The sequence below is a fragment of the Oncorhynchus mykiss genome, chromosome 2 (genome assembly GCF_013265735.2).
Source record: "Oncorhynchus mykiss isolate Arlee chromosome 2, USDA_OmykA_1.1, whole genome shotgun sequence".
Classification (NCBI taxonomy): Eukaryota; Metazoa; Chordata; class Actinopteri; order Salmoniformes; family Salmonidae; genus Oncorhynchus; species Oncorhynchus mykiss.
The window spans coordinates 7,475,530-7,495,742 of record NC_048566.1 but is presented as its reverse complement, the minus strand read 5'-3'; the positions used below and the strand labels follow the sequence as shown (position 1 = coordinate 7,495,742).

At 44.6% G+C, this 20,213-nt stretch overlaps 1 protein-coding gene across 1 annotated transcript; it reads left to right on the top strand.

Annotated features, from left to right (window-relative positions):
• Positions 1–611: 611 nt before the first annotated feature.
• hibadhb (3-hydroxyisobutyrate dehydrogenase b) lies at positions 612–13,117 on the top strand. Its single transcript, XM_036936774.1, has 8 exons — positions 612–769; positions 3,792–3,952; positions 4,778–4,887; positions 5,074–5,195; positions 10,875–11,008; positions 11,399–11,475; positions 11,826–11,982; positions 12,272–13,117. Exons 1-8 carry the CDS (start codon positions 700–702, stop codon positions 12,437–12,439), a joined length of 999 nt encoding a protein of 332 aa, XP_036792669.1. The 5' UTR covers positions 612–699; the 3' UTR covers positions 12,440–13,117.
• The last annotated feature ends 7,096 nt before the right edge of the window (positions 13,118–20,213 follow it).

Genomic DNA, 20,213 nt, shown 5'->3' with positions numbered 1-20,213 from the left:
CACTCCCGGATTCGAACCAGGGAGTGCCTTAGACCGTTGCGCCACTCGGGAGCCCACAGCTGTCAGGCAATCAGCCTTCAGGGCTAGAACCATGTTTATAACAGACCTTATACCAGGGGTATGACAAAACATGTATTTTTACTGCTCTAATGACGTTGGTAACCATATTATAATAAATAGCAATTAGGCACCTGTTTTATGGCAATAGCAATTAGGCACCCAAGATACTGTTCTTCCATAATATAATATAACTCGATCAAAATGGACATATTTAGGGAAACCCTGACTGCCAAAGCCTGTATGTACAGTATGCCCCCTATGCCGTTATTATATAGTTTATTTCAAATCGTATTTTTATTAGTCACATACACGCGTTTAGCAGATGTTATTGCGGGTGTGGCGAAATGCTTGTATTTGCTGATAACGTTAGGTTTCTTTAGGGTTGAGCTATTGAAAACGCGTTTCCACCGCCCGAGCAGACCATTGAAATTGTGTTATTAACTTCTGATTGTGCATTTCAGTGCTAGATGTATGAAATCAGCCATGTCCTTCAAGTTCAAGCAGTTCAGATGTCCCGCCCCCACTGTTTCTCATCGCAAATAAACCTGTGTAAGTGGCTTTGTGATTGGGCAGAAAACGTGTCATTTACAACCCACCCAATTATGTCACGCTGAATCCGTGGTCAGAAAGGAAAGAAACATGGCCGCTGTTTTAAGGGGGTCTCGGAACCTATGGGGAAGGAGCCTCAAACATGTTGACTTTACTTTGGGTAAGGAGTTTAAAAATATAACAAAAATATGTCTACCATCAATGTTGAGGACCTGTTTGATGACCATTCCCGCCTATGTCACGAAAGGCACCGCAGCGTGAAAAATCAACGTTGAACAAAAGTTGATTAGCATTGGCTGTTGTGGCTCGCTCACTTCTGCTAACGTTAGTTAGTTTGCTGAAATGGCTAGCTAGCTATAAGAGCTAGCTAAAGTCATGGGACGTTGGTTGATCGAAACATTTGTTGTTTATCAAGACGACCGATAGCCAACACCAGCAAATGTTCTAATCAAAGGTGTGTCCGTGTGCATCTCGCACAAGTAACAAGTTCAGGGTCAAGTCAAATCCCACAGCTCTTGTTAGCAAGTCAGTCGATTAGCCAAGCGAGTTCTGTATTGAATAGGGTGATTGTTTGCACAAATATTGTCAATTATAATGTCACGCCTTCCGTAGATGTATGCTGTACAGTACACGTGTTAGACTCTTCCGTGTTTTTAGTAATAACTTTTAGCTCAGTGGTTCCCAACCTTTTCCAGCTACTGTATTTTACTCATCCCTGGGGTACCCCTGAAGTCCCACGTCCCCCATGTTCCTTTTACCAATAGACCAAGTACCCCCAGGGGTCCTAGTACCCCCAGGTTGGGAACCACTGCTTCAGCTTATCAACCAGCTCCCATGCACAATGGAAGGAAAGGAAAAGCGGGGGAGTGAGGCCAGTACAGATCATTGAGATGTAGTCCAGCTATAGCTAGTCTGTTCTGCTGCATGTTTTTATTACATCTCTTCTCATACCAGTGCTGTGCCCCTACTGTCCTCAAGGTAGCTCAACCCTTACCTTGATAACCCAGCCCACTGTCCTCACTGGTAGCTCAACTCTTACCTTGATAACCCAGCCCACTGTCCTCACTGGTAGCTCAACTCTTACCTTGATAACCCAGCCTACTGTCCTCACTGGTAGCTCAACCCTTACCTTGATAACCCAGCCTACTGTCCTCGCAGGTAGCTCAACTCTTACCTTGATAACCCAGCCTACTGTCCTCGCAGGTAGCTCAACTCTTACCTTGATAACCCAGCCTACTGTCCTCGCAGGTAGCTCAACTTTTACCTTGATAACCCAGCCTACTGTCCTCGCAGGTAGCTCAACTCTTACCTTGATAACCCAGCCCACTGTCCTCGCTGGTAGCTCAACTCTTACCTTGATAACCCAGCCTACTGTCCTCGCTGGTAGCTCAACTCTTACCTTGATAACCCAGCCTACTGTCCTCGCTGGTAGCTCAACTCTTACCTTGAAAACCCAGCATTGTGAAAAATGTGACCTCCTAGCTCTCAAACTCTAGGCGGCATTCTCCCTACAGTTTTCTGTGGTTAGCTTCGACCCCACGACTGGCTTGTGTCAACTACAATCCCGACACTGTTTTCACGTTTAGAAATGTTAATAATTATCGCTTGCAAAACAATAATCGTGGCTTTTGAAGCATGGCCCTTACATCCGCGACACAGAATCCTAAATATAAAAAAAGATGCTCTTGATGTAGCAGGTTTGCACAGATACGCTGGCACACAGGTGTTCGGAGAATGCTAGATGGCTAATTAACCTGTCTTCTGTCCGTTTTCTGTTCAAAAGAGCTGCAACATGGAGATATGGCTATGTTGGAACACTAACCTTTATAAAGGTGTGTGTAAATGTATCCTTTTTTTTTAAAAAATGTATATTTTCTCGTTGATATGAAATAACCTTTATGCTTCCAAAACCATATCTCAAGCGATGCGTGTTCATGTTCAGACTGAGCATCGGGGCGCTTAACAAAACTCCCCCATACAGAAGACCCCTTTCTCTAATGACTAGGTGTAATGGAACTGAGTCATGATTAAGGGCCAGTGACCTTCATTGCAATGGCAGTAGGTCTACCACACCAGACTGAGGTTGGGTCCCAACAATCTCTCGACGTATGCTCTGGTTCACGTCCCTTCATGGAATTGACTGGCACTGGTACATGGAAACTCCCTCTAGCCCATGCCTACACCATTCTAATGCCTTTACATTCGTGGGAGGACACAGTTCAGGAGGAAGTAGAGATTATTGAGACGCAGCCATGGGGTTTTGTGTGCTGTGTGTTTCCTAGTTCCAACTAACAAGTGAACACGGCGTCAGTCCAACAGTGGCAGGTCAGGTGTCTTTTTCCACTGAAGCCACTATGAAGATTGGCTGGGAGAGCCAGCCATGTGAGATACCTGTAGCCTGGATGCCTGCCCCCCCCCCCCCCCCCCCCCCCCCCCCTCCTCACATTTACACACCACAGTTTATTTATAAGATGCCCTTTGGCCAATACGTCTCTACTTTCAGCCTTCATACATGTTTTTATAGGAAATGGGGAGTTCACTACCTGTTTACTGCTTTGATATGCAATCATCGTGTTCGCATCAGCTTGACTTTGGCACTGCAACGGCCGCGGTGGGTTTTCATATCAAATGGTTTAGGATTTGAAATTAATTTCATTCTCAGGAAAAAATGAAATGTCTGGAATCAAAGTAGAAACGTCTGGCCAACTTTCCTTGGTCGTATTTAGTTTTTACCAAGCTTGCCTCTGACATTACCCACTGCAATGTACTATACAGGTGTTGGGTAACTATTGATAGGGCTGGGTTATGTTTGGATTTCATTGAAACAGAACAACAAGGCCTAGATTAGAAGTGTCCTGGCTGTTTCAATGGACTAGGGAGCCTTTTAACAGCATTTTGCAAGAGACTATAGTTTTTCACATTCTGACATTTTATTTTTGTTAGTGAAGGCCTACACAGAAAAGCTGTATTAGAGCTGTCTCAGCTTGGCTGAAAGGATAACAAAAGGCTTCGGGTAGTAGTCTAGTCTTAATACAAGTTGTTCCTGGGGTGTATTAGGAACCAAAAGCGGAGGGACCTAGGCCTACCTGAACTTGTCCAATAAGAAACACTAGTTTTTGTTGGAATGTTTTGCTTCAGATTGCACCGGTTTGCACTGATGAATACACCCTTGTACCTCCCAGTCTCCAGCAGGTCCATGGCCTCTAAGACCCAGGTGGGTTTCATCGGCCTGGGGAACATGGGAAAACCCATGGCCAAGAACCTGCTGAAGCACGGATACCCCGTCATCGCCACTGACGTCTTCCCTGAGTCCTGCAAAGAACTGCAAGAGTTGGGTGCCCAGGTGGGACAGAAAAAAACTAGCTTGCTTGTTTGCTAATGGCAGTGCATTGAGCGAAATGCGCCAGCTGATAGCATGTCATAGCTCTCTGATGTGATGTCAGCTGATAGCATGTCATAGCTCTCTGATGTGATGTCAGCTGATAGCATGTCATAGCTCTCTGATGTGATGTCAGCTGATAGCATGTCATAGCTCTCTGATGTGATGTCAGCTGATAGCATGTCATAGCTCTCTGATGTGATGTCAGCTGATAGCATGTCATAGCTCTCTGATGTGATGTCAGCTGATAGCATGTCATAGCTCTCTGATGTGATGTCAGCTGATAGCATGTCATAGCTCTCTGATGTGATGTCAGCTGATAGCATGTCATAGCTCTCTGATGTGATGTCAGCTGATAGCATGTCATAGCTCTCTGATGTGATGTCAGCATGTCATAGCTCTCTGATGTGATGTCAGCATGTCATAGCTCTCTGATGTGATGTCAGCTGATAGCATGTCATAGCTCTCTGATGTGATGTCAGCTGGTAGGTGCTCAAAAAACACAAACAAAATACCATGACTAAACAATCTATTGTAGATGGGTGAAACCACTTAAATGAGTGTCCAAACAAACTGAGTCCGTCATAAGATTTTACTCTCGTCATTGCCGATCTACTTCTTAATTAAATCCTAATGGTTACGCATGCCTGGGGTGTAGCTTATTCATTAGGCACCAACAGACTAAAACAGGGAGGGGCTACCTGAACTTGTCCAATAGGAAACACTCGTTTTTGTATTTGAAACATTTTGCTACGGCGTGCCCTAATGAATAAAGCCCTGTTTTGTCAGATTGTGGATAACCCTGCGGAGGTGGCAGACCAGGCAGACCGTGTCGTCACCATGCTGCCCTCCAGTCCCAACGTCATCGAGGTTTACACTGGGCCCAACGGTATCCTCAAGTAAGATCCCTCTCTCTCTCGATTACTCACTGGCTATGTCCCAAATGGCTCCCTGTTCCCTTTATAGTGCACTACTTTTGACCAGAGTCCTAATACAAGAATCAAGTCACTTAGCTATCTGTCTTTAACAGAAACCCTTCAGACTGCTGTTTTAAACTATAAGGTGGGTACTTTACTGTTCTACAGGAAGGTTAAGAAAGGCTCGCTACTCATCGACTCTAGCACCATCGACCCAGCCGTTTCTAAGGAGATGGCCGTGGCCGCGGAGAAGATGGGGGCAGTTTTTATGGACGCACCTGTGTCAGGAGGTAAGGACTAATACAGGCTGCGTTCCAAATGGCACTCTTCCCTATATAGGGCTCCCGAGTGGCTCAGCAGTCTAAGGCACTGCTTCTCAGTGCAAAAGGCATCACTACAGTCCCTGGTTCGAATCCAGGCTGTATCACATCTGGCCGTGATTGGGAGTCCCATAACGCGGCGCACAATTGGCCCAGCGTCGTCTGGGTAGGCCGTCATTGTAAATAAGAATTTGTTCTTACCTGAATTTCCTAGTTAAATAACAAAACATATAGTGCACTACTTTTGACCCGGGCCCATAGGACTATGCTGACATTTGGGACGCAGTATTGCCTTGGGGGGTCTCTGCTGCAATCTGAGAGGACCAGCCTCTCCACTCCCTAATTGTTGAAATGGACCAGATTTAGTAGATTGCTCTCTCTAGCACATTTGTGGCCCATGATGTGGATTATTTAAGATCCCAGCATCTGGAGTTTGATCCGATGACCCTTCCATCCAAACGCTCCGCTCTCAGATCCCAGCAGCTCAAAAAACTATTTCTGACCCTCCTTTTCTGAAAATGTGTTTTTTAAAGTCTACTACCAGTGCATCTCTCTCTCATAGCACAACTTCACAACAATTAAACATGTTTTTTTACTGCAAACCATTTGACCAAGTTATATAAAGAGAAACATCTCCGTCATGATCATATGTGTACTCATGTCTCTGTTGCCACACGTGTGTATCTGTGAATTCCACTGGGAGGAGGACTGATTTGTATTTCTTCTGACAACCTGCTGACTCTACCCAGGACAGCAGACTCCCATGTGGGCCTTGGTTCAGGTTAAAATGGCCGACACTGGATCATTTCCTTTCATGTCTGACAAAATGGTGAATCCATTCAGTCTCTCTGCTTATCCTATTGATGGTTCAGCCTGGGTCATAAAGAGGAGGAGTACCTACCTGACAGCCTGGGTCATGAAGAGGAGGAGTACCTACCTGACAGCCTGGGTCATAAAGAGGAGGAGTACCTACCTGACAGCCTGGGTCATAAAGAGGAGGAGTACCTACCTGACAGCCTGGGTCATGAAGAGGAGGAGGAGTACCTTACCTACCCAACAGACTGGGTCATGAAGAGGAGGAGGAGGACCTACCCGACAGACTGGGTCATGAAGAGGAGGAGGAGGAGTACCTACCCGACAGACTGGGTCACGAAGAGGAGGAGGAGGACCTACCCGACAGCCTGGGTCATGAAGAGGAGGAGGAGGAGGACCTACCTGACAGACTGGGTCATAAAGAGGAGGAGGAGGACCTACCTGACAGACTGGGTCATAAAGAGGAGGACCTACCTGACAGACTGGGTCATAAAGAGGAGGAGGAGGAGTACCTACCTGACAGACTGGGTCATAAGGAGGAGGACCTACCTGACAGACTGGGTCATAAAGAGGAGGAGGAGGACCTACCTGACAGACTGGGTCATAAAGAGGAGGAGGAGGAGGAGGAGGAGGAGGAGTACCTACCTGACAGACTGGGTCATAAGGAGGAGGACCTACCTGACAGACTGGGTCATGAAGAGGAGGAGGAGGAGTACCTACTTGACAGACTGGGTCATAAAGAGGAGGAGGAGGACCTACCTGACAGACTGGGTCATAAAGAGGAGGAGGAGGACCTACCTGACAGACTGGGTCATAAAGAGGAGGAGGAGGACCTACCTGACAGACTGGGTCATAAAGAGGAGGAGGAGGAGGAGGAGGAGTACCTACCTGACAGACTGGGTCATAAGGAGGAGGACCTACCTGACAGACTGGGTCATGAAGAGGAGGAGGAGGAGTACCTACTTGACAGACTGGGTCATAAAGAGGAGGAGGAGGAGTACCTACCTGACAGACTGGGTCATAAAGAGGAGGAGGAGGAGGAGGAGGAGGAGGAGTACCTACCTGACAGACTGGGTCATAAAGAGGAGGAGGAGGAGGACCTACCTGACAGACTGGGTCATAAAGAGGAGGAGGAGGAGGACCTACCTGACAGACTGGGTCATAAAGAGGAGGAGGAGGACCTACCTGACAGACTGGGTCATAAAGAGGAGGACCTACCTGACAGACTGGGTCATAAGGAGGAGGACCTACCTGACAGACTGGGTCATAAAGAGGAGGAGGAGGACCTACCTGACAGACTGGGTCATAAAGAGGAGGAGGAGGACCTACCTGACAGACTGGGTCATAAAGAGGAGGACCTACCTGACAGACTGGGTCATAAAGAGGAGGAGGAGGAGTACCTACCTGACAGACTGGGTCATAAAGAGGAGGAGGAGTACCTACCTGACAGACTGGGTCATAAGGAGGAGGACCTACCTGACAGACTGGGTCATAAGGAGGAGGACCTACCTGACAGACTGGGTCATAAAGAGGAGGAGGACCTACCTGACAGACTGGGTCATAAAGAGGAGGAGGAGTACCTACCTGACAGACTGGGTCATAAGGAGGAGGACCTACCTGACAGACTGGGTCATAAGGAGGAGGACCTACCTGACAGACTGGGTCATAAAGAGGAGGAGGAGGACCTACCTGACAGACTGGGTCATAAGGAGGAGGACCTACCTGACAGACTGGGTCATAAGGAGGAGGACCTACCTGACAGACTGGGTCATAAAGAGGAGGAGGAGGACCTACCTGACAGACTGGGTCATAAAGAGGAGTACCTACCTGACAGACTGGGTCATAAAGAGGAGGAGCCGTACCTTATGGGTTAGGGAAGATGGGGGAAGAGCCATACTGACCTCCAAGCTGTAAAACACTATCACAGTCTTCAGGGTAGACGCACACTTCAGGGGAAACACACACTACACACACACTGTTTGTTTGAACTCCGCCTTTTAACTTGAAGAAAGCCACTTTGAGTTGATGTTGGCATATTTTACCATCAGGCCCTAAAGATTAGTAATGATTTATATGCATCCTTCCTGTGGCAGTGCTCATGGATTAAGGCTGTCCAGCTTCCCACGTTGAACTTGGGTGGCTGCAGGTCACAGAGGTGTGTGTTTGGTTAGAGTCAAGTATTGGAGCAGTTACTACCTTGATACTGTGCTGGAATGCCTGTGGTTGAGGGGGGGGGGGGGGGGCAAATGAGTTGCATGGTAGTAATAGAGCACAGGGGAATGCGATGAGACTTGTCATTGTTACCCAGATGATGGTACTGTAACCAAGACTTGAGCCTTTGATCAGGAGACCACATCACATTTAGAACTTCCAACTCTGCTGGTTCTGAATCCAGCAAGGAGCTTTGCTGTAGCCCGGTTTGGACGTATCCAGGGTACCTTCTCCAACCCAGACTCTGCTGGTTCTGAATCCAGCAAGGAGCTTTGCTGTAGCCCGGTTTGGACGTATCCAGGGTACCTTCTCCAACCCAGACTTACTTTGTGCGAGATGGTCTAAACTCAGGCTGTTTCCCTGTGCTTTTGAGAGACCTCTGGTTCTCTGTCCTTCATGTGTTGCCTCTTCCAGCCAGAACCCACAGTGCGTCAGAGAGGTTTGGCAGCAGACTGACTGTTGGAAGGAATGCCTTGTTTTCTGGAGCAATAATAGGAAAGCCACAAAACCTGGGATGCAGCCCAAATGGGCCCCTGTTCCCTATATAGTGCACTACTGTTGACCAGAGCCCAGTTCCCTATATTGTGCACTACTGTTGACCAGAGCCCTATATAGTACACTACTGTTGACCAGAGCCCACAGGGAGCTAGTTAAAAGTAGTGCACAATATAGGGGAGTAGGGTTCTATTTTGGAACGCGCCCCTGCTCTGTCAGCGTAGTCATCATACAATAACCTAGTCCCAAATCCAGTCCATTACGACACAGAAAAATAAAATTGTTGAAATCAATTAGACTTGTACGTAAAGCCTTGGGAAATGTTTATCATTAAAGACTACTGTGCTGACTGGAATGAAAACATTTGACCACAGAACTCTAGCTACGTAGCCACCAAAAAAACACATTCACTTTCACTGTAATGCATGTCCTTAGAGACTCCATAATTGGTGTGTGTGTTGGTTCCCAGGCTGTGTGAGATGGCAGAGATGCAGTCGTCACACACACACACTGCCCATTATTATGGCAGAGACCGAGGGCCTGTAGCTTTGGCAACAGAAATGAAAGGGTTGCCTTTTTTATTTATGCATTTTGGGGCTTTGTGTCTTAAGTTTTTAATGTGTTTAAAATAATCCCCCCCCTTTTTTTTCTATATTTTAACTGGTTACCCCACATTTGTCATGAGATTTGAGACAGCTTTCTCTCAGCCAGCTTTTTGCTGCCACTTCGTTTTGTCTAAATATGTTTAGCTCCCTTTACTTTCCCCACAACCTTATGTTTGACTGAGTATGAAGCTGTTGAAATAATCCACAACCTTATGTTTGACTGAGTATGAAGCTAATGAAATAATCCACAACCTTATATTTGACTGAGTATGAACCTAATGAAATAATCCACAACCTTATGTTTGACTGAGTATGAAGCTAATGAAATAATCCACAACCTTATGTTTGACTGAGTATGAAGCTAATGAAATAATCCACAACCTTATGTTTGACTGAGTATGAAGCTGTTGAAATAATCCACAACCTTATGTTTGACTGAGTATGAAGCTGTTGAAATAATCCACAACCTTATGTTTGACTGAGTATGAAGCTGTTGAAATAATCCACAACCTTATGTTTGACTGAGTATGAAGCTGTTGAAATAATCCACAACCTTATGTTTGACTGAGTATGAAGCTAATGAAATAATCCACAACCTTATGTTTGACTGAGTATGAAGCTGTTGAAATAATCCACAACCTTATGTTTGACTGAGTATGAAGCTGTTGAAATAATCCACAACCTTATGTTTGACTGAGTATGAAGCTAATGAAATAATCCACAACCTTATGTTTGACTGAGTATGAAGCTGTTGAAATAATCCACAACCTTATGTTTGACTGAGTATGAAGCTAATGAAATAATCCACAACCTTATGTTTGACTGAGTATGAAGCTGTTGAAATAATCCACAACCTTATGTTTGACTGAGTATGAAGCTAATGAAATAATCCACAACCTTATATTTGACTGAGTATGAAGCTAATGAAATAATCCACAACCTTATGTTTGACTGAGTATGAAGCTAATGAAATAATCCACAACCTTATATTTGACTGAGTATGAAGCTAATGAAATAATCCACAACCTTATGTTTGACTGAGTATGAAGCTAATGAAATAATCCACAACCTTATGTTTGACTGAGTATGAAGCTGTTGAAATAATCCACAACCTTATGTTTGACTGAGTATGAAGCTAATGAAATAATCCACAAGCCTTGGGCTTGCCTCATGTTTAATTTCAGTTGATTTGATGTGGAATGACTTTCTCAGCCAAACTTGGTGAGAGAAGGGTGGGTGTTTAGACAAGGGAACAAGCTGTTTAGTAAAGTCCTCTGTAGATTTGCATCAATCTTTCTGTGATTACCTCATAAGTTTTGAGAAGTAACAGCAGTGACTGACAGACTTACTATTGTAATGAAACCGCCAGGTTTTATAAGCTACAAGCACAGCCCATCCCAAGGCCCTGTGCGTGTGCTTGTCTGGTGCGTGCTATGCACCCAAATGTACAACGTTTCCACTTCACCCAAGTCTTCATCAGATATTCTCCAGTTTAGGATGTGCATCTCACCCTCCTTTTGTCCAGGTGTGGGGGCTGCCAGCTCGGGGAAGCTGACATTCATGGTGGGGGGAGTAGAGGAGGAGTTCACTGCGGCCCAGGAGCTGCTCACCTGTATGGGAGCCAACGTGGTGTACTGTGGGGCTGTCGGCACTGGACAGGTAGGTAGTCCTACACATTTACATGACCTGTGTCTCAAATGGCCCCCTATTATTTATTTTATTTATTTATTTATATAATTTAAAAAATGGTGGGGGGGGGTCATTTAGCAGACGCACCTATCCAGAGGAACCTACAGGAGAAATTAGTGTTAAGTGCCTTATCACCAAGTCGGTGCAGGGATTCAAACCAGCAACCTTTTTGTTACTGACCCAATGCTCTTAACCGCTAGGCTACCTGTCCCCGAGGCCTTGGTCAAAGGTAAACCACTTTAGGGAATAGGGTGCCATTGGGGATACACACATTACATTCCTACTAGGGGCATTATGGGTGGATTATTACAAAATGACATGTGACTACATGGGATGTAACCAGTAGACTGTTTCTTACAGGCAGCCAAAATCTGCAACAATATGCTGCTGGCGATAGGCATGATCGGGACCTCTGAGACCATGAACCTTGGCATCAGGTTGAGTATTCCCAATACATTCACAGCAGAGAACGTATCTCCAACAAAATGTCTTGTTGCACTTAACGCTTGATGAACAGAACCATGCTGTGAGTATCGTACAGATCTGTAACACTACCACTATAGTCGCTCTCTTAAAGTAACTATCCAATGGAAAAGCTCCTTATTTTTATGAAGCTCCTACTCTATCAGCTGTCTACATGTTGTCTATGACTCGTCCTTTACTTGTAGTTATGACTAACCAGCAATCAGAGAAATTACACACAGTAAACAGTAACCCACCTTAAACTTGTAAAATGAATGTTTTTATTTTATTTTTTAAATGCTTGTGATTTCCTGGCCCCTGGCAGACTAGGTCTGGACCCTAAGCTACTGGCTAAGATCCTGAACATGAGTTCAGGCCGCTGCTGGTCCAGTGACACCTACAACCCTGTACCTGGTGTCATGGAGGGAGTCCCCTCTGGAAACAACTACCAGGGAGGCTTTGGGACCCAACTCATGGCCAAGGTGTGTCTCTCTCTCTCGCGCACTCTCTCGCGCTCTCTCTCTCTCGCGCGCGCTCGCTCTCTCTCGCGCTCTCTCGCTCTCGCAAGATGTTTAGTACACAAATGTTTGACTGACACAGATGATTCTTCAGGGGCTCTTTAATTTCCTGTGACTTTATTTTAGTTAATGTCTCTGTCAATAGTATTAACTTTCATGTAACTGGAAAGAGATGTGCGTTTGACATGTGTTAACTGTGCTGTGTACAACAAGCGGTGATGGCAGAGAGCTAATGAGAGTTTGTCCTCTTCAGGACCTGGGGCTAGCCCAGACTACAGCCACCAATACCAAGACCCCTGTCCCTCTGGGCTCCCTGGCCCACCAGATATACCGCATGATGTGTGCTCGGGGCTACGCCAGCAAAGACTTCTCCTCTGTCTTCCAGTTCCTGAGGGAGGATGAGGAGAACGAGGGCCAATAGGGGTGGGGGAACAGTACCCCCAACCCCCATCCATAGCTTTAGCAGGGTCTATTCCATACAAGACTACTACCATGTAGTTAGGATGCGTCGGTTTGCCCCCCCCCTTCTCCCCAGGACTTGTCAAGACGTGTGTATTGGGTCAAAGCCAAGAGAGCGCAGCCAGCCGTGATGACATGACAGATCATCTCAGCAGAGTACTAGACTACACTGTGTCTGTAAGATGGGAGTCATGTTGCCTCTGTGATCCTGCCTTTTGTTAAAGTAGCTTTCTAATAATGTTTTCGATGGCTTGGCTAGAAGATGGATGTTTGAGGTGTGGGGAGGCTCTCAAGTCACTGTCACTCAGTAGGCTGACTAACCACTACAGCTATCATCATGACGATATCAGCGCTACCTTAGGACACGTCGTCATGGAAAGCAGACCCAGGCGTTGTCAAGGAAATGACCCGCATTATACTCGTTAACGACCACACTCGTCAACAATAGACCACTGGGACTTCAGATGATTGTTAGTTCTAGTCACCACTCACTTCACTGCAATGTCACACGTGTTGATCCTGTTCATTGATTTGTTTTTCTCTTCCTGTTGGGTTTATTTACTCTTGACATGGGGAGGGATAGAATGTTCCTGTCTTATTTGTATGTGTTTTACTGTTTAATAAAAGGAGAGAGACTATAGGTATGTTTCCTTCCAGTGATATTGGATTGCTTTTTGACCCACTACTCTAAAGCCTTTCACAGGTGTCTGTTAGCAGGAGGATGTGTCTGTACTGTCTGTTAGCAGGAGGATGTGTCTGTACTGTCTGTCAGCAGGAGGATGTGTCTGTACTGTCTGTCAGCAGGAGGATGTGTCTGTACTGTCTGTCAGCAGGAGGAAGACAAGGTGCCTGATGAGACTGATCTAGATAATTACATCACTCTTTATTTTTATTAAGCTCCTCGTTAGAGAGGGTAAGCACTTTAAAGTGTTGCATCACAGTACAAATATGTATTCTAGTATAGATGTCTGTGTGTTTATTAAGCTGTCCCACATACTTTCATTCATGTCTGTAGGTGACTGCTTTTCTTTTGGGGAAATAAGAGTGTAAACTGGGGTGTATTCACTAGGAACCAAACTGAAAGAAATGGCTGAAATGGGGGAGAAATTACCTGAATTTATCCAATAAGAAATGCTTGTTTTGTTAAATGTTTTTGCTACATTGTGAACTAAATAATACAACTGGCCCTGATTTTTAACATAAGCGTGTGTGAATTCTGCATGCACAGGAACTGATTGGCTGCTACAGTATAGCTTCTTCCTATAGGTCAAACAAAATTAGCAATGCAATGTGCTGTACATACAGAGGAGAAGATGGCCAAAGACCAGAAGTGGAGCGTCTCTATTGCTGCCTTATGCAACCAGACGGGGAGGAGTGAGCCAGAGTGCACGTGACTGGCTGAAGGTGGTTGTGTAGTAAGCCTATAGAATTCAATAGTGGTTCTTATACACAAGAGTATACCAAACATTATGAACAACTTCCTAATACTGAGTTGCCCCCCTCCTTTTTTGCTCTTAGAACAGCCTCAATTGGCTGAGGCACGAACTACAAGGTGTCAAGCGTTACACAGGGATTCTGGTCCATGACTCCAAAGCTTCACAAAGTTGTGTCAAATTGGCTGTATGTTCTTTGGGTGGTGGACTGTTCTTGATACACACAGGAAACTGTTGGTTGTGGAAAAACCCACCAGTGTTGCAGTTCTTGACACAAACCAGTGCACCTGGCATGTACTACCATACCCTGTTCAAAGGCACTTAAATATGTTGTCTTGCCCATTCACCCTCTGAATTGCACTCATACACAATTCATGTCAGTTGTCTCATGGCTTAAAAAAATATTCTTTAACCTGTCTCCTCCCCTTCATCTACACTGATGTGAAGTGGATTTAACAAGTGGAATCAATAATTGACCTAGTCTGTGTCGTGGAAAGAGCAGGTGTTCATAATGTTTTGTACACTCAGTGTAGACGTTTCCTATAAAGGTTGCCAATATAACAGTGAGTTAACCCTGAGGTAGGAGAGGCCTTCCAAAGCGTGTCAGGAAAACAGGAAACTTATAGAAGCAAGGAGGGAAGTGCTTCCAGGATACAGTCAAACGCTGTAGATTGAAGTGGCTCTTCAGTTAAGGGGTGAAATGGTCATCAAAAATCAAGAAGGTCCTTGTTTTCTGAGGGAAATAGAAAAACTGTAGTATTCTCTTTCACTCTCTCTCTCTCCCCCAAGACAAAGGAGAGAGCGGCATGTTTCTCATCTAGTTTACCAAGAGAGAGACTGAGAGGCCAGGATGCCATAGGTCACACGATCACAAGACTAACCCATAAAAAGTCCATTAAGCACTGGAGACTAAGTGCTGTGTTATCTGCTTGGCAGCTATTACAAACAGAGCACCACTTTGGTCCTAGATCCTATAGAGCAGAGCAACCAGGCCAGGCAGGCCAAAGTGAAAGGTTCTTCTGGGTGTCTCTGGGTTAGCTGCAGAGCCTGGGAGTTCTACAGAGTGTGTCTGTCCCAGATGGCACCATATTCCCCAGAGCCATATTGGCCCTGATCACAGGTAGTAGGAATAGGGTCCGATCTGAGATGAACCCACTGTCGCAGGAAGAGGGTTGGGGGTGGGGGTGGGGGGGTCACTGGTATATGTTGTGGACTTAACTCTTATTTAACACATATTGGTAGATGTGCATTCAATCTACTGTGACTACAAATGCAGTGCAGTTAGAGAAAGGAGAATTTAAATGGTGTGACCTTGAATAGGAGTGTGTCCTCTTCCACCTCTGTAGGTTGTAGTCTACCGACCAGCAGCCAACTCCACTGACACCTCTTCCACCTCTGTAGGTTATAGTCTGTCGACCAGCAGCCAACTCCACTGACACCACTTCCACCTCTGTAGGTTGTAGTCTACCGACCAGCAGCCAACTCCACTGACACCTCTTCCACCTCTGTAGGTTGTAGTCTACCGACCAGCAGCCAACTCCACTGACACCTCTTCCACCTCTGTAGGTTGTAGTCTACCGACCAGCAGCCAACTCCACTGACACCTCTTCCACCTCTGTAGGTTGTAGTCTACCGACCAGCAGCCAACTCCACTGACACCTCTTCCACCTCTGTAGGTTGTAGTCTACCGACCAGCAGCCAACTCCACTGACACCTCTTCCACCTCTGTAGGTTGTAGTCTACCGACCAGCAGCCAACTCCACTGACACCACTTCCACCTCTGTAGGTTGTAGTCTACCGACCAGCAGCCAACTCCACTGACACCTCTTCCACCTCTGTAGGTTGTAGTCTATCGACCAGCAGCCAACTCCACTGACACCACTTCCACCTCTGTAGGTTGTAGTCTACCGACCAGCAGCCAACTCCACTGACACCTCTTCCACCTCTGTAGGTTGTAGTCTACCGACCAGCAGCCAACTCCACTGACACCTCTTCCACCTCTGTAGGTTGTAGTCTACCGACCAGCAGCCAACTCCACTGACACCTCTTCCACCTCTGTAGGTTGTAGTCTACCGACCAGCAGCCAACTCCACTGACACCTCTTCCACCTCTGTAGGTTGTAGTCTACCGACCAGCAGCCAACTCCACTGCCAGAAGTAAATAAGGAACTCTATTCTGTTCCACGTGCACAATATATTCCCGAAGTTTGTGGGTTTTTTTTTTCAAATTCTACTTTCATACAGAGGTTATGGAAGCGACTGACTTTTAGGGACATTTAAGGATTTTGCTCCTAAGTGTTAGGCATTAAGGTCATTATTTACCAGCTTTGTCTCCACAAATAATTCAACACTATTTTATGTGTGTTGCTATTAGTGAATTAAATCCCATGCCAGAACAAATTCTGACTAGCAGGGATCAATAATGGCTGTCCACTCATTGAAAATTACAGTATATTACATACGCTATTTATAAACTAAGCAGGTGATCCAGTCTTTTTAAAGACGAAATAGGCTAAAGGATTATATTGTGATATCACCTTCCTTTCTAGAGATTTCGTTCAATGGAATAAAACATTATTCTGAGGAATATATGCGTTTTTCAATATAATCTCACTATCTCTCCTATAAATTGGCACGAGGCGTAAAGTGTATCTTCACGTCATTGTATTTGTATTATCGAACGAGCTACACACACTAGTCAGTAAGCAGAAGCCTGTATTGTTTATATTAAATTAATTCTGCAACGCTCATCAGACAGGATGCGTCATTCGCTGATTGTTTTAGTTCTTTTACCGCTACTTCAACGTTAATGTCAATTTGGACGTCAAATATAATAATAATTATGATTAATGGTTTAATAATGATGTTAAGTTAGTAGTTGTGTTATTAGTTTAATAATTGTATTTATTCAATTGGCATAGAACGTCGCTGTTTGACATTCACATTTGTGTTAGGCTTTACTAAAAATATTTTTGTAAAAGGTTGTATAGCCTAGTATTTTTGAAATGTCTCTATTTCAAAATGTACCCTTAACGAACATTTTATTTCTATTACTTCTAAAGGGTCATACTCAGACAAGTTATAGCTAGTAGGCTATAGGCCAATTAACATCTAAATAGTGAGTTGCTGCAATTAAGCGAAATCCTTAATGAGCCACAGCCAAATAATAAACAATACAATCATATTTAAGAAATGCAGTTCAAACCGGGTTATTGGATTGAACAAAATGTGTACATTACCATCTACACCGGCCACTGAGATACACGTTTTAGTCACATTCTGAACTCAGTTCTTAAATAGACCATCAATTTATTTGGAAAAAAAAACAACAAAAAAAAACAACGTTCGAATAACTATGCATATAATGAGGTATACGGATTCAGGGTTGTTGTTAAGGTCTATATCATTCGCGAAACAGTATTTCTAGTATTAGGCCTATTTTCTAGTGGGCCTATTTAATCCTCAATAGCCTTGTGGTTAGTGTCGGTCCTGAGATTGGCAGGTTGGGAGTTCGATCACGGGCCGAGTCATACCAAAGACTGTAAAAATGGGACCCAATGGGTCTCTGCTTGGCACTCCGCGATAGATTGGGGGGTTGCATCCTGTCCAGGGGGTGTACTTGTACAAGCTGTCTCGCGCTACAGGAGATGAGCAGTTCCGTATCGCACAAGCCAAAGCTCATGCAAGGCTACTACTAGTATTCCTAAAGTATTCAAAGTCTTCAAAATATATCATATTTTTCCCAACAATAGATTGCCCATTTTAATTATTGAAATGTCTTAATTGACTTCTACCATCACGTGAGCCTATGTGTTTTGTTTTGTGAAACGAAAAATACACCTATGAAGCCCTACTGAAGAGACGCGCACATACACAGGATAACACACGCACTATACACACACGAACACATAGATTTTGTGTTGTAGATATGTGGTAGTAGATACTTGCATATCGTTGATTTTCTCTCGAATTTCTCTAAAGTTATATAGCCTACCGCATTCGATTATGACGTTATGGACCCTTTTTCATTTTTCAGCGGGTCAAACGCGTCTTTGAAAATGACTTGACCCTCGATTACTATCTCCTCTTTATCTATCCGCCTTGTGATGAACGCATTTACACAAGAACCCAGATATTATTTGTTAAAGCTATAGGTCCAATGTATCGCCTCTTTCTACTGTGTGCGCTATATGTCCACGCTGATGTTTACCAGTTTATTAAAGTAGCTTACCAAATAAGAAACCATATTGTGCCACGACATGGCGTATTAACATCTCCTCTAACTGGTCCCCCATAGAAAAGCTGACGTTATTGTTGACCGCGAAATTCACCGTCCAGAGCCAGTGTGTGGCTATGGCACCACAAGCCATTATTTGTCTAAGAAGAGCCTGAGTGTGACCATCATGGCAGATAGGAGTATAGGCTAGATCCCCTCCTTTCCCACACCGGCCCACTCCACCACTGCACTGGGGGTCTGGCCATGGTCGATGTTGGTAGTAGCACAGCGTCATTGCTTTATTTATGACTAGCTACATGACACTTTTTCGATGTCTGCGGTAGGGCCGCTAATGTCTCCACTGCGACCATTGAATTCTCTCATAGCCGCATGAACATAGGCTTAAATAACATAGGCCTAACATATGGTTTAACATAGCCCAGCCTCATTGAACTCGGCTCCATTCGAAGGGAAGGAGTTCTGACTGTGAATTTAGCAGCCATTTAGCAGGCTGTGATATTTCCTGCCCACTCGGTTGGGTGACAATACGCCCAACGTTTGGAATGAAACACTTCAGTATAGTATAGCAGTATGCTTAAAGCACAGGCATATATCTCATCCCCTCCAAAATAACTTGTTAACAGCATCGACCGAAACCGTTGAAACAGATTTCAATATATATGCACAATTGTATACTTTGTGTCCTCAAACATACAGGGACAGGCTATATATATTGGGAACTGTGTATCTTGGAAAACGTGGGCAGTTGAATAGCTATGAAGAATACAGGTAACTGTGTATCTTGGAAAACGTGGGCAGTTGAATAGCTATGAAGAATACAGGTAACTGTGTATCTTGGAAAACGTGGGCAGTTGAATAGCTATGAAGAATACAGGTAACTGTGCATCTTGGAAAACGTGGGCAGTTGAATAGCTATGAAGAATACAGGTAAAGCCATTTTGGTGCAGTGTCACAACCAAATGCTAATGTTCTCCTGCAAATACCTTAACCATAAAAGGCACCTTCTCGGCCTATTGTATTGGTGTTCTTGCTTGTAAAATGTCGAATACATTGTTATTAAAATATTCCACGCAACTACGTCTAATGGAAGAAATGCAGTACAATGTATTCGTTCGTTCTCTCTCACAGACTAAGCCAGTGGCGATGTTGTTACCTATAGTCTTTTGCTCATTCTAACTTAAAATAAGATATCGTCTAGCTCCGTTTTTCTTTTTCTTCTCGGCCGAATTTTCACATGTTATATTTGTGCACAAGTAAAATGCAATTTCACAAACAGCTACTTTGTCATTGATTCGAATTGATTAGCTCAATTCGTTCCTCTAATAGCCTGTAGCCTAACTGAGATGGCCTCTTACCACATGCATAAAAAATCATGGGAGAGCAGAATTTTTTCTCTCATTCTTAATGAGCTGAAAATATGGTGCAGTTGAATTTCTCTTTGAAACCACGGTTTACTATTGTCTGCTAATGTTTTACCCGTCTGAAATGCGAATGGAATGGGTTTAGTTCCTAGTCGGCCAGGCCTATGTCTTTACCCAGGTGATATTACCCCTGGATAAATGCCATGTCGGTAAACACGAAAACCGGTCGGATGCCCTTACATTTTTATGTTCAGCATGTTTCTGCAATTACATAATTTCCTCACTACTTTGTCAAAAGCTCACATGGACAAATGAATACATATCCCCCACCCCCAAGTCACTAAGAAATGCTATGGCCTTTACTGAAGAAGCGCAGAGGTTTCTTTAAACATCGACAAAAGATCACCAATGGGTTTATTCAACAATGTAGTTGTTTGTTTTCTCACCGCTCCTGAAGGAATTCAAGCCATACGGTCAGTGGTTGGATGACAACAACATCTCTGGCTAGACGGACTGCAACTAACTTTCAACTTGACCTTGTCCTTGGCCTCCAGCAGTCTAACCCATGTGTGAAAGAGCTCGCTGCCAAATAGTGTGCTAGCTGCTTTCTCTCGGTAGGTTATAAAGCCCATAAGAGACCGAACAGCAGCTAGAATAGCAGTGTGTTTCAGAATATTGCCGTGGCATGCATGGTTTACATTTCAGT

What these genes read in the sequence shown, in the direction of transcription:
- hibadhb (XM_036936774.1), top strand. Translation starts at nt 700, where the DNA reads ATGGCCGCTGTTTTAAGGGGGTCTCGGAACCTATGGGGAAGGAGCCTC. An exon ending in ACATGTTGACTTTACTTTGG is followed by an intron (nt 770 to 3,791) that starts GTAAGGAGTTTA and finishes TGTACCTCCCAG; the next exon opens with TCTCCAGCAGGTCCATGGCC. An exon ending in GGGCTGTCGGCACTGGACAG is followed by an intron (nt 11,009 to 11,398) that starts GTAGGTAGTCCT and finishes TGTTTCTTACAG; the next exon opens with GCAGCCAAAATCTGCAACAA.